General features: G+C 34.8%; 1 protein-coding gene across 12 annotated transcripts in view; it reads right to left on the bottom strand.

Moving 5' to 3' along the window:
- The window catches only part of LOC126683126 (lysine-specific demethylase JMJ26-like), a 39,519-nt gene that overhangs the window by 1,169 nt on the left and 18,473 nt on the right, over positions 1–19,877 (bottom strand). For 2 of the 12 annotated variants that reach the window (XM_056105722.1, XM_056105723.1), the window contains exons 17-27: positions 2,048–2,086; positions 1,823–1,975; positions 1,704–1,742; positions 1,480–1,626; positions 1,365–1,403; positions 1,140–1,232; positions 1,024–1,059; positions 799–945; positions 680–715; positions 457–609; positions 194–324 (exon numbers count right to left, since the gene is read on the bottom strand). In XM_056105722.1, the coding sequence (XP_055961697.1) occupies positions 194–324; positions 457–609; positions 680–715; positions 799–945; positions 1,024–1,059; positions 1,140–1,232; positions 1,365–1,403; positions 1,480–1,626; positions 1,704–1,742; positions 1,823–1,975; positions 2,048–2,086 (1,013 nt within the window). Of the gene's footprint in view, positions 1–193; positions 325–456; positions 610–679; positions 716–798; positions 946–1,023; positions 1,060–1,139; positions 1,233–1,364; positions 1,404–1,479; positions 1,627–1,703; positions 1,743–1,822; positions 1,976–2,047; positions 2,087–2,165; positions 2,319–2,390; positions 2,430–2,509; positions 2,705–2,784; positions 2,820–4,789; positions 4,852–6,095; positions 6,216–6,656; positions 6,743–6,845; positions 6,919–7,996; positions 8,306–9,388; positions 9,716–11,127; positions 11,864–11,997; positions 12,062–12,349; positions 12,495–12,586; positions 12,684–12,901; positions 13,018–13,092; positions 13,577–19,877 lie in introns of those variants that run through there. The other 10 variants (XM_050378959.2, XM_056105717.1, XM_056105719.1 and 7 more) reach the window with 10 other exon arrangements.

Raw genomic sequence — 19,877 nt, 5'->3', positions numbered from 1 at the left:
TTTTGCCTTGATAGTATTCAGGTGATAGAAAAATATTAAAAAAAAAACTCATTTGACACACTTTTAAAAAGGTAAAATACTGATTTAAAATAACTAAATATTTAGACACTAAAAATAGCATGTTCATAGAAGTTCAAAACACAACATGTATAATTTGTCTTTTTAAATTAAAAATAAATGTTGCTATACATACCTCATCAACAGGCTCATCGGATGATACAAAGGTACAAACAGCGGATGTATCTCGAGAAGCAGACTCGTAGTCTGAAGGAGGGGAAGCTGCGGGATATGAGAGTGTATCTTGTTCTGTCCCCTTTTCTTTATCTGCAAGGAAATTTGGGGACTTAGCTTTGCTCCAAATATCATCATCAGAAGAGTAAAAGTGTAAAGATTCCAGTCATGTTAACAAATTATTAGTTCGCTAAAAAAAGTACCCATGATTGGAAAAATAGATACCTGTCAATTCAGTTCCTTCCTCCTTTGTTGAAGCTTCATTAAAAATCTCTTTGGTTGATTCTGAGACATCATTATCTACCTCAACGGAATTGTCTAAAGGAGATGAACCAGTGGGATCTGAGAGTATATCTTTCTCTGTGTCCTTATCTTTATCTGAAAAGGAATTTGGGGGCTTAGCTTTGCTCCAAATCTCATTATTAGAAGAGTGAGTGTAAAATGTAACCTTGGCTGCTAGAACTTTCTTCTTTTCCAGAATCACCTGTTAAAAATGAAAAGATTTCAGCAATGTTGACAAATTATTAGTTCGTTAAAAAAAATACGGATGATTGGAAATATAGATACCTGTCAATTCAGTTCCTTCCTCATTTGTTGAAACTTCATTGGAGATCTCTTTGCTTGATTCTGAGACATCATTATCTACCTCAACGGAATTGTCTGAAGAGGATGAACAAGCGGGATGTGAGAGTATATCTTTCTCTGCGTTCTTTTCTTCATCAGAAAAGGAATTTGGGGGCTTAGCTTTGCTACAAATGTCATTATCAGAAGAGTAAAAGTGTAAAATGTAACCTTGGCTGCTCGAACTTTCTTTTCCAGAATCACCTGCTGAAAATGAAAATTTTTCAGTTATGTCGACAAATTATTAGTTTGTTTAAAAAAATACCGATGATTGGAAACATAGAAACCTGTAAATTCAGTTCCTTCCTCCTTTGTTGAAGCTTCATTGGAAATCTCTTTGCTTGATTCTGAGACATCATTATCTACCTCAACAGAATTGGCTGAAGAGGATGAACAAGCGGGATATCAGAGTAAATCTTTATCTGTGTTCTTTTCTTTATCAGAAAAGGAATTCGGGGGCTTAGCTTTACTACAAATGTCATTATCAGAAGCGTAAAAGTCTAAAATGTAACCTTGGCTGCTAGAACTTTCTTCTTTTCCAGAATCACCTGCTGACAATGAAAAAAATTCAATTTTGTTGACAAATTAGGAGTTAAAAAGAATACCAATGATTGGAAAAATAGATACCTGTCAATTCTGCTCCTTCCTCCTTTGTTGAAGCTTCATTGGAAATCTCTTTGCTTGATTCTGAGACGTCATTATCTACCTCAACAGAATTGGCTGAAGAGGATGAACAAGCGGGATGTGAGAGTATATCTTTCTCTGTGTCCTTTTCTTTATCAGAAAATGAATTTGAGGGCTCAGCTTTGCTACAAATGTCATGTTCAGAAGAGTAAAAGTGTAAATATAACCTTGGCTGTTAAAACTTTCTTCTTTTCCAGAATCACCTGCTGAAAATGAAACGATTTCAGTCATGTTGAAAAATTATTAGTTCGTTAAAAGAAATACCAATGATTGGAAACATAGATACCTGTCAATTCAGTTCCTTCCTCATTTGTTGAAGCTTCATTAGAGATCTCTTTGCTTGATTCTGAGACATCATTATCTACCTCAACGGAACTGTCTGAAGAGGATGAACCAGCGGGATCTGAGAGTATATTTTTCTCTGTGTCCTTTTCTTTATCTGAAAAGGAATTCGGGGGCTTAGCTTTGCTCCAAATCTCATTATCAGAAGAGTAAAAGTGTAAAATGTAACCTTGGCTGCTAGAACTTTCTTCTTCTCCAGAATCACCTGCTGAAAATGAAAAGATTTCAGTCATGTTGACAAATTATTAGTTCGTTAAAGAAATACCCATGATTGGAAACATAGATACGTGTCAATTCAGTTCCTTCCTCATTTGTTGAAGCTTCATTAGAGATCTCTTTGCTTGATTCTGAGACATCATTGTCTACCTCAACGGAATTGTCTGAAGAGGATGAATTAGCGGGATGTGAGAGTATATCTTTCTCTGTGTCCTTTTCTTTATCTGAAAAGGAATTTGAGGGATTAGCTTTGCTCCAAAACTCATTATCAGAAGAGTAAAAGTGTAAAATGTAACCTTGGCAGCTAGAACTTTCATCTTTTCCAGATTCACCTGCTGAAAATGAAAGGACTCTAGTCATATTGACAAATTAGTACGTTGAAATAGTAATAACCATGATTGGAAATATAGGATACCCGTCAATTCAGCTCCTTCTTCTATTGGATCTTCCATGGAAATCTCTTTGCTTGATTCCGAGACATCATTACCTACCTCAACAGGATTGTCTGAGGTGTTTCTAAACTTTGAGAATCCTTGAAAGCTTCCAAAATGTCTGCATGCTTTTCTTTTGAGTTTCCTTCCACTTTTGAATTTCCTTAGATGACGAGTGGCTGAAATAAATGAAAGAAGTTGGACATCAAGTGAAAACTGACAAATGTAATATACGAGTCGAATAAAGAAAGAAATGTACCTTCAAATGCCCCTTCCCAGCTTGTATACCTAAAACTCCACCATATTGCAAAAATGTGAGGATTGAGGTGGAATATCCGATATATGGCAGAAAGAAGAGAGTGTTTACAAGAATTTAAACCAAAGCTCTATTCCAAATCTCAACAGCAGAATACAAATCTAAATAAAGGTGAATGAGAGAAACCTCTAATCCACATGCCTATTCCAAAAGAAAAAAGGCATGTATGCCTCCAGTTTCTCCACTACAAAATTCTGACAAGTAGGGTGTGTCGAAAATATTAGAGCGCCCCAGACAAACAGGACTTTAGAGGTAGTGAAAACACAGTTATTTCCTCTAAATGAGGAGAAAATTCAGAATCATGGCTAAAAAGAGTTGTCCACCAAGGTATGTGCATCTCATCATCTAATATGGACTAACTATCTGAGGAACTCAAGTACTCAATCTTCATCCATGGTTCACCCCTCAGGCATCAAACTCGCAACGGAGAAAGAAAGAGCGCCTAGAGAAAGATTTCTATATTCAGGAAAATATGCAAAGGTCCCTAACTGTAACAACCACAAATAACCGCATATTCAAGCAAATGGCTAGTCTCGGACAATATTACTTAAGGTGTGGTAAATAAACCGCCAAGAAAACAGGCCAGTATAACAAATTTTTCTTAAGAAAGAAAACTAGCCAATTCCAAATATACATTGAAAGATTTGCTAGAAGGACATGATAAATCTTTATAGTAGGGTAGCAAATGGAAACAATTATAGAGGATGTAATGGTGGTGGTCAAAAAAGGGTCTCAAGGTTTTAAGTTTAAGAGGTGATATTAGGTAAAAAAAAAAAAAATGAAGCTTTCAAGATATTTTTCTTAAAACTAAATTGCCTAGAAGATACAAAACAGACTCTTAATTAGTTAAAGGAAATGCTCTGTTATTTTCAGACAATCCAATTTTAATTGAGACAGAAGAAACTAGAAAGTATACTTGCTTGTTGGAAAGCCTATTTTTGAGCAAATTTGCACCAATAAAACATGTTAGTAGGACAGATTAACCCTCTCTAAGTTTGTTAATAATCCTAAGAGGTTCACCTAGAAATACGTCCAAAATAAAGATATATTCATCGAATGAAGACTGCTATTCTGATCCTCCAAACAGATATATCTGATGCTTCCCACATGTAAGAAGCAAAATTTAGTGTCCACTACGATATTGCTTGTTATTGATAAAGACAATCTTATGCTTGTAAACACCCCAAACAAAAATATCATAAAGAGAAAAGAACATCCTAACATAATCCAATTATATTTAGTTTATATTTAATTATTTTTCTTATCCACAATTATCCTTGATCTGAATAAGAATTTCAGCAATCTTTTCTGAAACATAGCATGAGAAAATTAAGACTGAATCATGAAGTTTTGGGAAAAGAAATCAGCAAGTGCAAGCACACAAAAGCAGAAAAGAGATCCTATCCTCGTGCGATTAAAGAATCAACATATCAGAAAGGCCTTATGAGCAAGGAGCCAACAACACAAGATAAAACAAAAAGAGGGAAGACAAACAGATAAATACACTATGTGCAAGCTCAATTCTAGTTTAAGAGTTGTACAGCTTTTTTTCTTTGATAATTGAGGAAGGGGGCGCTTGTGGGAGGAATTGAGCCCACGACCCTAGCAGAATGCGGGTCAGCACTTATACCATTTGAGCTATAGCTTGTTGGTAGAGTTCTACAACTTTAAATATCAATAGTTTGTACTCATTGACATAAAGTACCACACCCCCCTAGTCCCAATAATAAAACTTTACTGCAGGCTCTGAATTCGTTTTCAATTATTATGCATCATACCTTATCAACAAAGAAAAATAAGACATCTCAAATGAAAAGCTCTACCATCCGAAACTGACAAAATCAGCATGAGTTTTCTTTAGAAAATTTAATATCTATGGTTTCATGAAAAAAAAAGCACACGGGAGAAAAATTAATTCATAAGTCGGCATGTATCATTATATACTCACTCTTCAGTACCCTCCAAAACATCCATGGCCCATTTCAATGCATGAAGATACATTTTCTTAACCTGTTTCAAGAACCATAGAAAAAGTTAACATGTGCTCAAAACAAGCAACATTTTGATGGGTTCGATGCAATGTATAACCAATATTTCTAAGAATGACAATGAACACAGGAAAAAAGTCATGGTAATATGATTCTGCATAATTTAAATTTTTAACTTTTAATTTTTTTTGAACTTTCAGATATGTTGGGTAGAGCTGGATGGCAAGAAACAAAAGGAGAAATCAAAGGTTGGTCCAACCTGAATAGTTGAGCTTATCAGTAGAAATGTAAATATGTAGAAATCAGCACATTTAAATGAATAACCTTGGTAGGAAATAAGTTATTTATCAAAACATGTTATGCTTTTTGGTAATTGGGTCTCAAGTTTTGACAGCAAACTCGGTCTGCTTCTGAGTTTGAAAGCTCTTATTTAGTTCCTAATGGCAATCTAATCTTTTTTGCAAGAAAAGGAAACATCCTCTTTTCCAAAAGGAAGTGTGAAGATTCATCACTTGATTCAGTTTGGCCTTTTAATAACCAAAAAGTAAAGACATCTAAATTAAAGATGCTATTGGATTATCTTTTCAGAGCTGCAGGCTGCAATTTCTGGTTTTCCTAGATGCAGTAACTAATAAGTAAACAATAATAAAATAAGTGCTCAATAATACAGCAAAAGGGCCTTTATAGAAAGCTAGAAAATAAAAATTAATTTTCTCAGTCAAATGATTTGAAATAAACATTCAAATATTTAGCGTATATATGTCTAATGTTCTATAAGAAAAATAAAATATGTGAAGACTTATTTAGAAAAAGTAAAAGACAGTGAATTTAATTTCTTCAGTTTGGAAGATTTTTGGCAGTGCCCTCAAGATTCTCGTCTAAATGATACCGAAGAAGTCCATGAAATTCAAATCAACTCCGTTATTTACACCAACATAAGTCCATAATCCTAGCCATATAATCCAGAATTCAAGCCTTAGAGCAAAATTAAGCAACAAAGCAAATTTTAAAAGATATCAGCTAGATAATGGAAGTAAAAATAACATTTCTATGAAACTCAATAAAGAAACAATCAAATTGCATAAAAAAATGAAAAAAAATAAAGATATACTGCAAAAAGGAAATTCATAAACATTTAAATTAACTTACCCCAGAGCTACTACTGTTTTTGCTTACACCATTTCAAAACCTCAAGTCAAAAATATGTAATAAGACTAAAATAAATGTGATATAGAAAAGTACTGTAATTCGTGAGATAAGCTATACCTCCAGCTTGTCCTCTTTGGCTGGGTGGTTTTGGGGCAGTGAACGGAGTTCCTCTGTCAATCGGATGCACTCACCAACATTTTCTGGTGAAACAAAGTCCAATGCTACCTTAATACACGACTGCAAAATTATGAAAACATGATCATTTGTCATTCAAAGATGCATAGGGATAAGTTCTGTTTGTGCAATCCTATGGACAACAGAAATTAATTTATGATGTTAATTAAGCTTAAACATCAAAGGCACGCTTCACATGTTAATTTGAGAGCCTACTTGTATACTTCAAAATTTCCAAACACTTCCAAACAACCACCACCAATAAGTGCTTTTCTACATGAATAAAATGAATCGACAACACATCATACTCATCAAGTATTGAACTTTAAATTGCATAGTCTTAAGAACAGATGTGCCTTTGATTCATAAGCAACTGGCACATGAGAAGGAAAAAATCTGCAGAAAATAAGAGTCCTTTTATAACAGAATTTTACAAATTGATCTTATTGCACTTCCGTCACATTTTCTTAAGCTTGAGAAGTTGCCAGATGAAAAACAATTTACCTTCAAGTTTCTCACTTGATGTGGACAGCCTGCAGGAATAAAGACTGCATCACCAAGTTTCTGGATAAATGTCCATGGCTCAATGCCTGCATCAATGTGTAAATGTACACTCTAAAACCTCATCCAGAGAGCCAAGAAAAAAAAAAGAGAACTTTAACAATAAGAGATGAGACAAATGAGATAGATAACCATATTCTTCTTTCAGCTTCCTCTTATGCTCTAGAGTCATATACATAGTCTGATCATGAATAGGATGAATAATCTACATGACAAGATACAGATATTCAGAAAAAATTAGGAAACAAGGCAATAGCTAGTGGCTACCACAAGACGTGCAGATAATCATTAATATAAACTTGATTGACATTATCTATTGAAATTTAACAAGTCACAGATTTACTAATAGTATCAATAGCTAACACATCCATTTGGCATTCAAGTCATCACTTACACTTGTACTTAAATAGATGTACATGATGACTCGATTCATTATTTAACTCAGGTGCAAGACTCGGACCCTCATATTTATTTTCAAATATACCTCTCCTGGCCACAACTCTTTTTTAGGGATGGACGGCATAATTTTAAAATAATGAAATTGGTGATGGTGTTATATTTTTTTTAGAACTAAGGAATCTGCTGATGCTACAGTTAAGCTTCTTGGGGGAAAAGGGTAAAAATACTCAAAACAACACTAATGAAAGCAACTGTATATTACTGAGAATATACGAGCTAAACAACAGCATATTACAATTGCATAATGCTGAATTAACATACTTTATTAAACAAATATAGTAGTGACATAATATAATAGTTGATGCTCCAAACTAAAAAATCATAGGGTAAATTTCAAAATAATATTAAGAGATCAATTAAACCTAAAGAATGTTGCTTAATCCTTTATTATGTCAATGTCCCTTACTCCTTTATTATGTCCATTATTCGCTAGAGATTCACCAAACACAAAACCCCTTTTAGAAATTGTCTTTTGGAAAAGAAGAATAGAATAGCCATTTTCTCTATGTCCAGCACTCTAGAGTCGCATCTTCATCTAATGCCCAAATATGCCCATATCCCACTTATTTGCACAGCTGTTGCACTGTGACTAATGAGTTGTAGCAACTGTTTTAGCAATTTCGAAGTAGTTCATTGTGAATCAGAAACGGAAGTAACAAATTTGAGGGCCAAATGCCATGTACATAAATCAGCCTCTAGTTACCTAACACCTGCTAATCAAAAATTATACAAACTCTTGCTCCGAGAAGCATACAATGATCTAAACACATAGTTCCAGTGAAAAAAAGTATGCATAGCCAGATTGTGCCTTCGCTCATGCTTACCTTCTGCAACGGGCAGCAGTGAATGTGCCTAAACTCTTTGAAGTGCTTGTTAAGATATTCCTGCAACTTAGGAACATCTTCTCTCCGAAAGATATCCCAAACAGCACCTCCCTCATCTGCCCCCCCTTTGTCGAATGAAGCGCCAACACAACCAATCTGCATTTCAGCATCAGCATCTTCCTCCAGAACCTGATTGATACTATAAAGTTCTCTAAGGTCTTGCTTCCTGTGCGCTCTTTTAAGTCTTTCTATAGCAGTAAGTTTATCAGGTTCAAGGGTCACTTCAGCTGTATGTGTCAACACATTTACCTGAAACAGTCAATTTTAGCATAAATCAGATGGTTAATGAATAAAGAACCCAATGTGATTCTAACCGAAAAAGTGTGCAAATTTGTTTATTAAGTCAGCTAAACATAAGATTATGTTACATCACAACATCTGATTATAGTCCTTGTTTGATCATAATCGTGTCCTTTAATATTATTTTCAATAAATTGAAAAGGCCGCAGTCAAGCAAATAACCTAGTTACAGAGCCAACAAAGTTATTCAAAATTAATCCTAATGCTTCTACCTAAACCTATATCAGTTTCTTATGGTCAGTATAGCCTTTTAGGGCAACAAATACAAAGGAATGCTTCCTAAAATATACACGACAAAAGAAATTAAGAATACACTACAGCAGACATTCCATAAACATTACATATCGAAACCAGGCACTACTAAATGCTAATGATAGATACAATCACACTAGCCAGGATCATGCCATTGGCCCATTAAGGAAATGACGTTGATACCAAATCAAGCATAGCAGATAGACATGGAAAACAGAGACAGTATTTTGACATTCAAGACGACTCAAGTGTTATTACTCGATGTGAGGAAATAGAAATCATAGAACTTGCCAGCATATAAATTGATGATAATAATATCAAGTGGAAAATTACAACAGTAACAAAAATAAAAATTACATTAACAAGTTAAGAATTGCACAGTTTTTTCTTATGCCAACAATCAATCATCCGAACATACCAAATCAAGAAACAGAAATTATCTGCTTTCCTTCAATATAGAAACTCAGTAAATAAAAATAGCCCACCTATTATAACTTATGCTTTTAAATGTCTCCCCAAATTTCAATAATAGGTGTACAGATGATTTGACTAATGAAATTGCTGATTGCCAACCATCTTTGCCAAATGACAGTGCTACATAATTAAGAACCTTCCTGACCAAACTAGCTGTCTCTATCAGGCTCAGTTATCTCATTCATAGTCTTGTAGTGACAAACATTAAATATGAATACAAAAAGCAGGAATTCCGAACAGGTTATTCTAATTCCATCCTAATTTTCAAGAAATAACTATAGAAAAGAAAAGAAAAGTTTAACACACCGCATCCGACATGTTATAGTGAAGCTTGGTCACAGAATCTCCACGTCCAAGTTCTTGAGTCCATCCATAAGCAATAAATGTCTTTGGTCCCATATCTGGCTTCAAAGAGTCCTTAGGCAATCTGGCAGCAAGGTTCAGAGGTCCATTCTCAGGATGTGTGTACTCTTTAAAAGGCAAACAAAGAGTAAATTCAGCACCATGCCGGGGTGAAAGTTCATCAAACTTAATAGGAGGCCAGATTTCCAATTTAAGTAACTGAGGCCAGTTAACTAGGTCAGATCGGCCGGTCAAGTATCCATCAAAGAATTTGCGAACATTAATACGTACCTGCATGTTACCAAGAATTTAAAATTGACTAAATACATTGTACCTCCCAGTGACATAGAACACATACAAGTTAATGTTGAGAAAAAACAGTACAGGTTTCTCTAGAAAATAATTATGTACAGTACCGAAACTCTCTAAAGATGAGTTTGGGGAGTTATATTGCAAACTAAAGCACCTATTTTTCTGATTTATATGAAAAAGTAACAATTCTTATTAGTATAAGAATGTAATAAGTCAAGCTAATGAAGAACAATAATCGTATACCAAGCAACACATCGGCTTACTGACACAAACATTTTGTTTTTTCTCAATTCCTTACGCATCATTCTTTATCCCCTTGGACATGGTACAACTGTATCAGTGCACTATACCCACAGAGAGCTATGGATTCTAATGGACCAACAAAAGAAAAAAATTCTTGCATGTGAATGATATGATATAAATAGTTCCATTGTTATGACGACACAATTTGATGTTCAATAAAAGTGGCTTGGATGCGAGCATCAAATCAAGAACAAAACTAACAGGCTTATTGAAACCAACATTTCATTGGGTTTTTGTGCATTTCACTAGGCTCCCAAAGGACTGCCGCCTTTTAAGCAGCAGTCGGCAAAATTTGTGAGATACCAGCATTGAATCCTTTTATTGCATACTTCAACCTATGATGTTCAAATACTTTCAGCATTAGAAGATCACGTGCATTTAGGAACTCCCAATAAAGGAAGCCCTTAAACCTGCTATAGCAATCCATAACTAAAATAACACCAAACAAAATATATTAAATGGAAGGCAAGGATGGATTGCAGTTAGAATCCTGTCTAAGCTAGTTCTAGTTAAGCTAGTTCCCATTACAATCCAATGCTGAAAAACAAACAAAAGAACAAATTAAGCTAGTTCCATTTAGAATTTAATTGCATATCTTTGTAAAGGTAGACCAGACATAACTGTCTCTCAGACTGAAGCCCTAGCATGCAAATAAGAGTTCCATGTTACCATAATAAACCATAAGAATAATTTAGTCTTAGCTAAAAAACTGTACACCAGTATACTTGGTGAACATGAGATAATAAAAATTAAAAACTGTACATCGGTATTACTAGGTGAACATGAGATAATAAAAATTAAACACTGTACATCGGTATTACTAGGTGAACATGGGATAATAAGAATTAAAAACTGTACATCGGTATTACTTGGTGAACATGGGATAATAATAATTAAAAACTGTACATCGGTATTACTTGGTGAACATGGGATAATAAGAATTAAAAACTGTACATCGGTATTACTTGGTGAACATGGGATAAAAAGAATTAAAAAATGTGCATCGGTATTACTTGGTGAACATGAGAAAATAAGAATAAATATTAATACAAAAATTATGACAAGTAATTAAACTGGTCAAAGTATACCAGATAACAGGCCATACTGACCTCAGACCAATCCAAGCAGTCAATGGCCTTCATATCCAAAAGTTTTTCATGACATTCATTACTTATCTGGCGGAAGGCACGCCACATGACCATTGGCTCCCAACTCAAGCCAGTTGCAGTTTCGAGAACATTGCTAACGATCACAGGCTCAGCTCTCATCCAATGGTATTGGAAATGGTTCAAATCCTCCTCTTTGATGCTTTTGGCCCTCGGATTGTACAGAAAATTTCCATCAGAGTCCTCTCGAGATGCTGCTTTTAACAATTGACTATTTCCTATGTCAACATCTCCATGGGAATTAAAACACATGCATTGCTTTGATGGAATTTTAACCTGATCAAGTTCATAAGCATGTCTAGCATCTTCCGCTCTCTTTAATAACTCTGAAACCCAATTTCCTGAGAACAAACATTTCAGTTCCAAATTTCCAATACCACAACGACAAGCAATGCTTCCATCCTCGTTAGCTTTCCATCCTGAATTTGACCCCTGGATCTTAGATTCATTTTTGGACAGTAATTTATCTGTTTTCGTATACATCCCCTTTTTACCATGCAAATATTCAAACCCTCTATCAATATACTCCATAACCACTTCCTGGTCACTTCTCTGTAGGTGTCCATGACAGATTTCTCGGCAACAAAGAAGGCAGATATTAGAGAAGCAGTTTGAACAACTTCTGTGATAGTCAAAGATAGAGGTCCTGCAATTGTCGCTGCAAAACAAATGGGTGCAAGATGGGTGTAAGGAGGGGAGACAGGATGTGAAACATGATTTAACTTCATTCCACACATAAGTTACAGGAAAACAAGATGGAATCTGACACCAATGGAAAGCACAAGACCTTACCAGGTGATGCGCTCATTCCTAGGACAATTAGCATTTTGAATCTCCATATGTGCAGGGGACAAACCTGCACAAGCCCGAACTAAGTCTTTTAACAAATGTCAAAAGCAACATATCAGACACGAGCCAAAAATCTTCAAGAACACATGCACAGAGAAACCTCAAATGAACAGGCATCCCCCTGCTTATCCAAAAAAAAGCTTCAAACGATAACAAACTTGTAGTTATATACAACTTTTCTAATGAGAATTAATTTTGGAAGAAACAAGTGTGGAGAAAGCTTTTACACCTAAAAAGATGGAAAAAAATGATAGAGGTGCTAAGATGAAAAAATAATTGATGCAAGCCAAACTACCTTTCGCCCTAGCTTCAATATCTTTCTCTATTAATTGCTCTTTATCTAACTGCCTCAGGAAGGGAAGAAGAGCGTGGACTATATGTTTACAGTGCTCTAGTTTCATATCTTTATCAACTTTCAGCTCTCGCAGACGATTCAGAAGCTGCATACAGTAACCAGCAGAGAAAACAAGAAATGACATGCTAATTTCATGATTACTAGCACATATAACATAAACACGGATGAACACTCAACGTCTTTTGGAAGATCACGCAAGCAAGGTTTACAATTGCAAAGTTTACGACAAACTGGACAAGCAGCGGCAGCTTCTTCCTCGGTCATCTTAGGATACCTAGAAAAACAACAAAGTAACTTTATTAGCACGAATGGGGAATCAAGTATTGACCAAAAAATGTTGAAAAGGTTATGTAAAAGTATCATTAAAATCAAGTAAACCAAAGGTACCTCAACCAATGAAATATGTTATGAGACAAGTTAGAGCTAATTGCATGTTAAACCTATTTCAATTGCAATTTATATTAAATAGTAAAAAGGTATGATAAGTAATACCAGTTAGTCAAGCACGGAATGCAGTATCGCTTGGTCTTGCAAATTTGGCAACGAACAACCCTGCCCTTATCATTCCTGTGGCACTGATGGCACATTAAGCACACCTTTTCTGTGTACTGCAAATTCAAAAGTTTAGAAAGCGGGCAGCCATATGAAAACAATGTACAACAAGAGTTAAGAAACAAAATTACCTCCCTATTGCGCTTAGGTTTAACTTGAGTTGCATCGTTGTGAGAGAGGTTATTAGCAGCAGCAGCACTGTTTTCCTCAAGAACATGTTGTTTTGGCAGACTAACTTCATGAAGATTTCCAATTCCAGTAACTAACCCTGTTTTCACACCATCCGTTGCCTTGAGTTTGAGCTTCTTCTTGGCTGGATAGTCTTCCTCGCCATCCTGGTCACTATAATAATCATACACCTTCGTTACTTTAGGTCTGAGCTTTTTAGAAAGCTTATGATACTCTTCTTCTTCATCAACCTGGTTACTCTTCTGAGAATACCGCTTTCTTTCATACGTTCTTAGACTCTTCTTGTTCATTATTTGGATTTACCAAAAATTCAAATAACAACGACGACGACTCTTTAGGGCTAGTTTCTATCACATTCTTCACTCACAATTTTAGATTTTGCTAAACTTTGGATTCTGTGTACCTCAGCTAGACAGCTACTGTCTTGTTTCTTCAGACATGTTAATGTTAGGCAAAAGGTACAAAAAAACCCCTAAGATTATCCTAAAGCACAAGACAGCCTCTAAACGTTTTTTGAGCATAAGACGGACCTTTAAGTTTATTTTTCGAACAAAAAACCCCTTCGTCCATAACTTTTGACTAACAGACGTTAAACGGGTGACGTGGCACTAGAAAAAAAGTTCAAAAACACCCTTAATTTTTAAAATACTTACCAAATTCATATTTCAAACTTTTTGTATCATTTCTCCCTCAAAAAAAGATCCAAAATACTCTTGATTTTTAAAACATTTACCAGTTTTATAATTATAATCTTTTTTTATTAGTTCACCCTCTTCTTCCTAGTTAATCTAATAAAAAAATTAACCCTAATCACCTTCTCCCTCATATTTTTACCGCTGCCGCCTCAAATTCCGGCCACCGCAATACTCCGGACACCGACTATTTCGTTTGAAAAATCACCAACCTGTTACAGATCTGCTCATCCTCAAGAGGATGAACAACGTTGTTTATCCTCAAAAGGATGACCGGAATCGTTCATCCTTTTGAGGATGAAAAGTCAGGGTTCATCCTCAAGAGGATGAACCCAGATGAGCAAATCCACCAGTGTGTCTCCGGAATCAGGCAAAAAGATTAAATTATTTAAATTTGGCTTAATTACTTAAAAACCACTCACCTTGAACTTTTTTTTCGTTTATACCCTGACCTAGGAAAAAGTTCATTTATACCCTGACGTATGCGTTTATGTTTCATCTCTACCCCGAGGCACTAAATTAATCTATTTTCATCTAAAAAAAAGTTTAAAATAGTCCTTCATTTAGAGAAAAATTCATTTTTAATTAATCTCTAATTAGATTAGGTTAAAAATGAAGAACTATTTTAAACTTTTTTCTTAATGAAAAGAGGTTAATTTAGTGCCTCGGGGTAGAAGTGAAACATAAATACATACGTCAGGGTATAAATGAATTTTTTTCTTAGGTCAGGGTATAAACGAAAAAAAAGTTTAAGGTAAGTGGTTTTTAAGCAATTAAGCCTTTAAATTTTTACTTAATTTTTAGATAGTTTTTTTCGGCAATAGATTGGTGGTATTGTCTTCGATTAAAATAAATTAAAAAAATAGTATTCGTTAAAAATAAATAAGAAACGTTTTTAGTGAACATATTCGACCGACGGCCATTTGTTTCAGAAATGTCGGGTTACAGTGGTATAATTTTAAATTGATTTAAAAAAAATAGACTAATTAGGAAGAACTGGGTGAATTAATAAAAAAATTATGATTATAAAATTGGTAAATATATTAAAAAATAAGAGTATTTTTGAACTTTTTTGGGGGATAAATGGTACAAAAAGTTTGAAATATGAATTTGGTAAGTATTTTAAAAATTAAGGGTGTTTTTGAATTTTTTTTCTAGAGCCACGTCACCCATTTAACCTCTGTTAGTCAAAGTTATGGACGGAGGGGTTTTTTTGTTCGACTTTAGAACTATGAGGGTTTATTTGTTCGATTTTGAAACAAGGAGGGTTGTTTTGAGCCAAAAACAAAGTTAAGGGGCTGTCTTGTACTTTTGAATAAACTTGTAGGGTTTTTTTTATAGTTGTTGCCTTAATATTAATACGACAATTTTATGGGGTTTTTTATAAAAATGAACAAAAGATCACTTCACTCCCTCATCTTGGCACAAAATATCAAAAACGTCCAAAACTCAAAACAGAATCAAAAATATCATGAACTTGTCCAAACTGGGTAAAAAAACCTCTTTGCTGACGTGGCATCTTATTGGAGAGTGAGATTCTAAATTTTAAATAATTTACTCTAATTAACATAATCTAATTAATTATTTAACCCTAATTAATCTAAATTTATTAAACACTTAATCTAAATTTTAAACCGATAATTTCATCGGTTTTTCTTTTACACCACCACCACTGATGGTTTCGATGATCGTGTCACTGAGCTTCCACCTGTCAAGATTAACAAGTTAGAAGGATTTGAGCCGGTGTTTGGCTCGAACACCCTCCAATGCCTAAGTCAGTTTTTGGTGGAGTCTCAATGAGAATGATAAAAAATGAATATGAAATCTTACCCGACTTAGGTCTTCTGTATATATATATATCTTTTAGTCTTTATGTTGTGGTATGATTGTTCTTCTAGCTATTTCTTTATTTAGATATTGTTAAGACTCACCTCTATATATCCTTGATTTCATGGGATTACGGCGCTCTTTGGTCTTATCGGATTTAATACGGTTTTAGCTATGTACCGGATTAGGGACTTACTGGGACTTATCTCTGAGATTGTGACCATTGTCCTTGTTGAGGGTCTTGTGTGTCGTTATAGTTCCATATTCATCATTAATCCCTCCCTCAGAATTATGTCTTTAAGTATTTATCGGTGTTTTAAAAAACGGACCGGACCGGCCGGTCGGACCAGTTGAACCGCGAACCGATCTGAAAAAGCAAAAAATTGAATCTTTTAGTTGGACCAGATTGGACAGGGTTGAACCGAATTGGACCGGCATGAATCGGTAAAAAACCGGGTGTTGAACCGGATTGGACCGGTAAAAAACCGGCCAAACAGAATTTTTTCAATTTTCTTAAATTTATTAAACCGGTTGAACCGGTCATTGAACCGGTTAAACCAGTTGAACCGGTATTGAACCGGTTAAACCAGTTGAACCAAAAACTGATAGCCTCATCGGTTCGGCCACCGGTTCGGTTTTTAAAACACTGGTATTTTATGCTTATTCTTGTAATTTTGTTCTGGACTTAGTGTGGAATATTCATGCCCGGCCTTAGGCATAGGCCAAGGCCTATTGCCTAGCGCCACAAATTCTAAAGGGCCTCCATATTTTTATGGGGTTCATTAAAAATAGATATTATATTAAAAATTGTAAACATTTATTTAAAAATTATTAAATTTTATAAAAAAATATAAAAAAAAAAACTAAAAGGGTCCATATTTATATGAGGCCTCTAATTTCTATTGAACAAAGGATCACTTTACCCCCTCATCTTGGCACAAAGTATCAAAAACGTCCAAATTGAGAAAACCGAATCACTTTTACCCTGAACTTGTTAAAACCGGTACAAAAACACCCCTTATGCTGACGTGGCACTTAATTGGAGAGTGGGTTTCTAATTAAACCTAATTTACTCTAATTAATCACACTCAAACACTAATTAATAACAATTAAACTCTAATACTAGGGGCCTTTTTGAACTTTTATCCAAAAAAATTTATTTTTTTTTACTTTCTAGCGAGGAGGACTTCCTCCTCGCCGGAAGTCCGTTTGAGAGAACAGACCTCGCCGGTCTATTCTCTCAAGAAGAACGGACCGGCGAGGTCTGTTCTTGAGAGAACAGACCCGCCGGTCTATTCTCTTAAGAACAGACCTGAGTCTGTTCTTCAAGACCCATGGGTCAATTTTTTTGACCCATGGGTCTGATTTAATTTGTAAATTTTTTTAATTTTTTTTATTAAAAAATATAAATTTTAGGGATTAATTTGGTATATATTAAAAGTTGGAGGATTAAATTGTTATTTTTTTTTAAATTATTAGGTATTAATTTAAAATGTTTAAAAAAAATTAGGACTATTTTAAACTTTTTTCAAGAGTGAGGTACACTCTCTAGGGTGAGAGTGGGGAGGGTTTTTTTTTTACTAAATTTGACAAGTTTAGGGTAAAAGTGATCCCATTTTGCTAATTTGGACGTTTTTGATACTTTGTGCCAAGTTCAGGGGGTAAAGTGATCCTTTGTTCAATTTCTATTTCAAAAATTAATTAGAGTCCTTAATAATAAGGAATATCATCAAAAATAGTAAATAATTACATATTTTAAATCTCTTAGAGCTCGAGAATCTATTTAATAAAAAAAATAAATTACATCGGATATGGTTTTCTTAAAAAAAATTAATAAAAAATATTATTTTTAATTTTTGACAAAAATATATTTTACTTAATATATTTGTTTTTGCAAAAAACATTTTTAAAAAAATGTGAAAAAATGCACAAACGATCTAAAAATGTATTAATAATCTAACAAAAGCGTACATGAAAAAAATGAAAAGAGAGCGCATTTTTGAGAGAAAAAAAACGAATACATTTGTATAAACAGTTCGATAAAAGTGATAATTTTTATAAGAAACATAGAAAAATCGCCCAGGGCCTCATCTCTTCCAAGGTCGGCCATGTGGATCTGTTTGCTCATTGGATGAGCCTCTTTGACTCTAATTCTGGGTCGGGCTCTTCTGATTCTCTTCCTTGTGCGTCTTCTTTTGCCTTTTCATTTGTTTCCTTTTGAATTTCAAAATCAGTTTTTTGAATTTTCCTAGACTCTCGTTCGTTGCCACGTTTCCTGTTGGTAGAGGTGTGCATTCGGTATTACGGTGCGGTTCGGAAGTGAAATTATCAAAACTGATCGGTTATTTAAGATGTTAAAAACCGAACCAAAATTTGAGGAAAAATTTGGTTTAATTCAGTTCGGTTTTTCGGTTTTATCAAAATAGAAAATTAATATTTTCTTAAAAAAATTAAAATTAAATAAAAAATTAAAAATACTACATTTAAAAATCAAATTGAAGTCATATTGTAATGTTTCATACATTTTAGTAATTAAATATAAAGTAAAATATTATTATTTGTTTAAAAATAATAGTATTTTTAAAAAAAATTAATTTATATTTTTCGGTTTTTTTGGTTCTTCGGTTTTTTCAAATTTAAAACCGAACCGAACTGACATATATAAAAAATCAAAATTTTAAAACCAAACCGGCATTTTTGGTTCGATTTTCGATTCAGTTTTCGGTGCGGTTCGGTTTTTGCACACCCTACCTGCTGGTAACCGCTAAGCGGTCTCTTCTTACTTTTCTTTAAATGCTCATTCTCTCCATTTCTTCTCTTTTCTTTATCCAAAATTAACTGATCGCATTTTTTTCTTCTTTCTGCTCTCGAATCACCTTGCTTCTTTTGTTGCTTCTGGGTGTTTTCTCTTCCTCTTTTCCAGGTAAATTCTTCTTCTCCGTTTTGATTGTAATTTAGTAGTCACTATGCCTCGAACTAGGTCTTCTGTTTCTCTCCCATCGTCTGGTATGACAATAGGTTATTGAAATTCTTTGAATTCCTTTATTTCTAATGTTGATAGAGATGCTCTGACTGAATTTCGTGAAGAGTATGATATACTCTCTTGCTGTGTGTGGTTCTCGTGTCGTTGCAAATACTCCCGTTGGTGATGGGAAAATTATTGTGTATAAGGAACAATTCCATTGTGGTTTGCGCTTTCCTCTAGATCCATTAATCAAAGAATTTGTTCAGGAGTATCAAGTCCCTCTGGTTCAGATCCATCTGAATGCTATTCGCATTCTTTGTTGTTTCATAGAGTTGTCTCGCGATAGGAGCTTAGTTCCTTCCCTAGGTCTTCTTAGTGAATTGTTCTTTGTGTCTCGTAGGAATAATGAGTTCTTCATTCGTTTGACTGCGCATAGGGGTAAGAGAGTGGTGGAGTGGCTTCCTAAGATCACCAAGCGTTGGCAGCGATCTTTTTTCATTGTTAGTCATAAGGATGCCTTTTTGGATTTCCCCTCTAAGTGGGTTGATGATGCCGTTCCATTAGTTTTCTCACCCCTCTGTGCTATTGATTTGGAAATTGTAGACTCTCTTGTTGACGACGTTAAGAGTTGTATGTATGATTGTTGTGATCTAGTAGATAAATATCTCCTTCGGGCGTATCCCTAACCGAGAGCTGCCCCTTCGTGCTGTGACTGAGGGTCCTCCCGAGAGTGAGGGTACTCTATCTCAGTCATATCCTAATTCTCCTACTTCATCTTTTGTAGACTTGACCACTTCTCAGGGTATGCCTTCATATTATTATTGTTTTTGTGTTTGGTGTATGCCTCTCTTCCCTCTCTTTATTATATTTTTGTGTACATATTCTTTGAATGCATATATGGGTGATAATTACCTCGACTCCTTGAAACTGTCTTTTGATGAGGATGCTCCCGTGATCACTGGAACCTTCCCTGCGTCGTCTTCTCTTCCTCCAAAACCTGTAGTGAAGTTGGAGAAGTCCTCAGAGGGTGTTCCAACTGCTTCGACCCGGAAGAAAAGTCGTGACATCCGTGACAAAACAAGGCAAGGTTTTGCTAAACGCCTAAAAAGAAACCTAGACGCTTGTCCTAATCCTAGGGAGTGGTTGGAGCAGAATGTGGATAATCTGACTGTGACCTCCTCTGATGTCTCATCCTTGTTTTCTCAGTTTGTTCAATTTCCTCGGGATATGGAGGTGTGGAAAG

The sequence above is a fragment of the Mercurialis annua genome, linkage group LG5 (assembly GCF_937616625.2).
Source record: "Mercurialis annua linkage group LG5, ddMerAnnu1.2, whole genome shotgun sequence".
In the NCBI taxonomy this organism is placed as follows: Eukaryota; Viridiplantae; Streptophyta; class Magnoliopsida; order Malpighiales; family Euphorbiaceae; genus Mercurialis; species Mercurialis annua.
The sequence above is the reverse complement of the archived record's forward strand: the minus strand, read 5'-3'. Positions and strand labels throughout refer to the sequence as shown.